The sequence below is a fragment of the Sinocyclocheilus rhinocerous genome, unplaced genomic scaffold (assembly GCF_001515625.1).
Source record: "Sinocyclocheilus rhinocerous isolate Xijiao unplaced genomic scaffold, SAMN03320098_v1.1 scaffold3411, whole genome shotgun sequence".
NCBI lineage: Eukaryota > Metazoa > Chordata > Actinopteri > Cypriniformes > Cyprinidae > Sinocyclocheilus > Sinocyclocheilus rhinocerous.
This window is the reverse complement of record NW_015657957.1, coordinates 97,347-102,254: the sequence shown is the minus strand read 5'-3', so window position 1 is coordinate 102,254 and position 4,908 is coordinate 97,347. Positions and strand designations below refer to the sequence as shown.

Below are 4,908 nucleotides of genomic sequence, written 5' to 3'. Positions count from 1 at the left end.
AATTGGCTAATATTAGACATCATTTAGTCGCCCAGAGTGAAGATTTAGTCGCATATGCGAGTGATTTACTCGCAATGTAGAGGGTTGGTGTAGTATTTAAAAAATTAAAAAATACAAAATCTTTCAAACACAAACCACTGGGAAAATCATTGTCCAGAATCCATGGGAACCTTTTCCTTTGTACACGAACAGTGTATTTTAACCATTTATTATGTAGTATCACAGAGCTGAAGTATTAACTGTTAAGTGTCATTAAAGAATCATTTTCTACATGGCGTCTCGGGGCATGCGAATCTGAAATTAGTGGCACCACACAATAATTATTGTGCAAAGTAGTGGTAAATAGTTCAAATGAGGGGTTTCATAGACACCACTAAACAAATGAGTGGAAAATGTGTGTAGACTCTGTGGTCAACATTTCCACTCGTACATTTTTAGTTAAATGGGAAACTTTTGAGACTGAGTACTTATGATCAAATAAAAACACCAGCTATTTTTCTCCTTCTAGTACGTAGATTCAAGGTTTGTAACTGCCATTTTTAAAATGAAAAGTATCTTCTAAATATCGTCTCCTCCACCAGCTAACAGCTACTTTGTCTTGTAGTCACATACAGGCTGGGGCTGGGTGGCCCGGCGTGAGTGCCGTGAGTAACGGAGGCGTGGTGGAGCCTGCGCAGGGAGTCAACGGGACCGTGCTAGCCAACCAGTCCAGCATGGGCACTGCAGGATACCACACACACTGATGGAGCGACGGACAACTCTAGCACTCCACTGCGGCCGCAGCAGGGATCTACACACGACCCCCACCCCATTCTTAGACACCCATCAAGATGCCTGGCCTGGGGAGGGGGTGTGCCATTTTTTTCCTGACCCTCCCCACCCGCCACGTGTTATTTTCCTTTAAGACTTTAAGGCAGATCTTGCTCGTCATCGCGGGGTCTCGAGTTGCCCTACACTGGGATTAAACAACAAACGTGTTCAGACACATTAACACCCACCCACATAAATCCACAAGTCTTCGGCCTGGTGTCCGACCGACTTATTAGAAGAGGACTATGCCATTTTTAAGTCAAAGTACTATAAATCAATAAAATCAACAATAACCAACTTTTCCATTTTGCTTTTTTTTTGGTTTGTTTAAAGCGTTTTCAGCTGCTCATTTTGTAATATATGAAGCTTTGCCTTTTTCTTTTTTTTGGACTTGCCATTTTAAAAGCAAAATTTTGTTGAGAGGAGTGATGACACCAATGAATCGTGTGAAACTTTTTTTTTGTTTGTTTATAAAATGAATAAAATGGATGTCAGTTGTATTTTTTTAATTAGACATTCAATTTCTCAAACTGAACCAATTGCAGGGATGACTGCCACATTTTTTTCCTTAAAGGCAGATGAATATTGCACAATATTAATACGTTTTCACAAGAATTTGATGTTACGCAAATTTTAGGTATTTTAAATTGTTTTGCATTACACTTTTTTTTTTTTGAGGGCTTATAAGTATGCCATTCTGTATGTAAATAACCAAACAACTGTTGGGACGCTATGTAAAGACAATTCAGATGTTGATTATGGATGCTTGCTTGCTTTTTTTTTTGTAGGTAGGTGGGAGGGACTGTGGGTGGTGAAGGGGTTTTGGGCTTCATCGCAATTATCCTTCAGCATTAGTGGCTCTGTTAAATGCTGATCCATGCGGTTGTAAGGATTCTTCCAGAGAACTCATGGAGAAGAATTTGCTGCCTTGCGCTGCAACGAACATTTAGTTAGAATTGCGATAATTCTGTGTATAAAATTGAAATGTTGACTTTTTTTTTTTTTAAATGAAGTATTTGGTATCAAGACAAGAAACCTGAATGGATCAGAATTTTGCACTGTTGCCCATTGGAGTTTTAAAAGACGAGACCAATTATGTTGCCTTATTTGAGTTGATTTCATTCGAAGAAACTGATGTTAATGAAATATAGGCAGTGCCTACGAATACATTGAGACCTTGTGTTTTGAGGGATTTTTTAAAATAATCATCCTTTTATTACATGTCCTTGCTTTGTCCAATTAAAATACAGATGCGAACCAACATTTCTGTCTCCCGTTATGTCCCGTCTTTGAACTGGATGGTCTTACACTACATACTGGTGTTGCTAATTAGAAAAAAAAAGTTTTTTTTAGGGGCAAAATTGTTGGTTGTGATGGAAATAAGTAGGTTATTAATAAAAAAAAATGTAAATGAAAATCTGCATGAAAATTGAAGTAGCAAAATAACTGAAGGTATGGTAAGAAGTTGCAAAAAGATAACGATCATGTAAAAGATATGTTATTGTCTAATTATTATACAAGTACTTTAAACGATCTAATGTCAAGCTACCAAAGAGAAATAATTATTTCCAGAATGTTAATGAGCTAGTAAATAATGTATGCTTTTGATTGGTCGTTCTGTGGCCAATCGGGAAGCTCGTTACAGCCGCAGCGGAGAGTCTGTTTGTAAGGAGAAATGGCGACGGTTGCTGGAGCTCTGAAGTGAAATCCTCCGCCGAATCTGACCACTGAGTGCCGGGAAAGCGCCGCTGTAGAGGTCGGCCTGTCTCTCATCATCTATCCATTCACTATCGCACAGCTAATGTTTAACTCAAATCAGTCCCGATGAATCGATGTCATTAGAATGCTTTATCAATATAATACTGTAGTACTGTATAATTGCATGTCAATGACATTTTCATATCATTTGTGCAAATGTGCAAGTGTCTTCTGGAAGAATTAAAAAAAAAAAAATTATTGAATGTTTACCGTGTTTTTGTCTTCGTTATTTAAAATTACATCATGAAGTATGTACTAAAACTACTCATTTTAAATGGATCTATCGTCATTCATTACATAGGCTAAAGAGTTATTGCCTAGGAACTTTACAATTAGAAATTACACTAACCAAATAAAGCACAATGGTTTTCTGAATATGGTACTGTAAATAGGTATTTAGACACGTGCCAATCCAACACCAGGGTTGTTTGGACATATACAACGTATGTGGGTCAAAGGCGTCACCATTTTGGTGTCCGCATCAAATTACATTTACAAAAGTCATTTTAAATGCATAAAAACCATCTTAAATGCAAGTAAATTGTCTACTTTCATATTTCAAATAACTTTTGTGACAATAAAATGTCAAAATATGGGGGAAATAATGTTCTAAAGTGTAAAATTGACATTCAGCCTAATGGTCCGGACTTTGATTTTACCAATAACTTTTTAAATAAACATAAAATACCAAGTTAAAAAATATATTTGTTGTCTTGGCATTTTCAAGTAAGTACTGGCTGTGTAATATTAAAAGGACAATTTCTTATTGTTTTTTTTAAGTATTTAAATGGACAGGGGACTTTTGTCCCGAAAATGCAGTTTATCAGATGTCATTCAGTGTAACAGGAATAAGAAGTTATTCTGAAATCATATAACAAAACTGATAGTCATTCGGCAGTCTGTGACCATTAAATGGCACCTGGAAGACCGTGTGGTGCTGCAGAAAAGTGAGTTTTCACTAGGCACTGTAAAAAGCCAAAAAGCTAATAAAATAAGTGTGGACCCAGTAGCTTGGGTGGCACTCTTAAAGCCCGTTCACACCAAGAACAATAACTATAAAATAACTATAACAGTAAGTATCTTAGCCTCCACACCGATGAACAATAGCACTGTTCATTCTAAGCATGTGCTGCAGATTTGTTGTCAGCTCTTTAAAGTTGAATGAATTCTAATTGACTGTCAATGCTTTTATCATTCATCAGCTGAAAAAAAAAATCCAACAATATAAAAGAGATTCCAACAATATCGTTTTTCTGTGCAGTTATCGTTAGTTGTGCTGTAGAATCTGCTGTTCTTTTATACAGAAGGGTTTTTCCCCCAACTTTTTTTTTTTTTTTTTCTTATCTTTATCTTTATCTTTATCCTTACCGTACTTGGTGTGAACGTGCCTTTAGCCAGGAAAAGAGAAAGATATTGAGGATTGTAATTGTTGGAATAACAGCTTGCCAATAATTCTGGGCTCACTACAATATGTCAGTAGTTCAAGAGAGATCACTGAGGCCCACCCCAAATACTCATCCTGATAATGTAATTTATTTTTGCAAACAGAAAGTATTAATAAATGTGGCTGCAAGCAGGAATTTTTGAGGCCGAGCAAGTCAGAAACCAAGTGACAAGCTAAGCAAGCATGGCAGGGGAGCATCAGGAAAATGCTTATTATATTTCAACATCTGTTTCTGCAGTCATTTACTCAGAATTATTATTAAAACTAATTTAATGACACGGATTAATACTAAAAATATTTCAGTTATGGGAACAATGGCAATGTTATCTCTCTTTTTGGCAAATCGTCATTCAGAGTAACAAACCATGGTCATTCAGTGTAACACATATTTATGTAAAAATGAAACAATATACTTATTCTAACATGTACTTATAAAAATACAAATAAGAATATATGATCATACTAAATTTTAATATATTTTAAATGATTTTCACTTCCTTACAAAAACTTCTTGCTGGCAAATTGGAAAACATAGTGGTTTGAAGGACATTAGCAAAGTATAAAGATTTAAAAATTAAAGTTAATTGATATTTGAGGGCTGCACTGTGATGCTTAAATAGTATTTTAATATGTCATCAAATGATTCATGTTTTAAATAGGCCTAATAAGATTTTTTGGTATATAAATATTGTTACACTGAATGACATTTTAGTGCGTGTCTTCTGTCAAACATGGTAAAAAATTCATGATAATAATAATTTTTTGTTCAAAAAAATATAAACGTAAACAGGACACATTCTAATGCATGGGGAAAAACTAAACGTAAAGCTGTATTGCACTTTTATTTTTTTGATGCTTGAAACACCCTTTTCGTCTTTGACCCATATATATATATA

At 35.3% G+C, this 4,908-nt stretch overlaps 1 protein-coding gene across 2 annotated transcripts in view; it reads left to right on the top strand.

Moving 5' to 3' along the window:
- The window catches only part of LOC107721642 (nucleolysin TIA-1), a 10,666-nt gene extending 8,599 nt beyond the window's left edge, over window positions 1-2,067 (top strand). For both annotated transcript variants that reach the window (XM_016529754.1, XM_016529753.1), the window contains exon 12: window positions 605-2,067. In XM_016529754.1, coding sequence (XP_016385240.1) covers window positions 605-743 — 139 coding nt within the window. In that variant the 3' untranslated portion in view covers window positions 744-2,067. The remainder of the gene's footprint in view (window positions 1-604) is intronic.
- The last annotated feature ends 2,841 nt before the right edge of the window (window positions 2,068-4,908 follow it).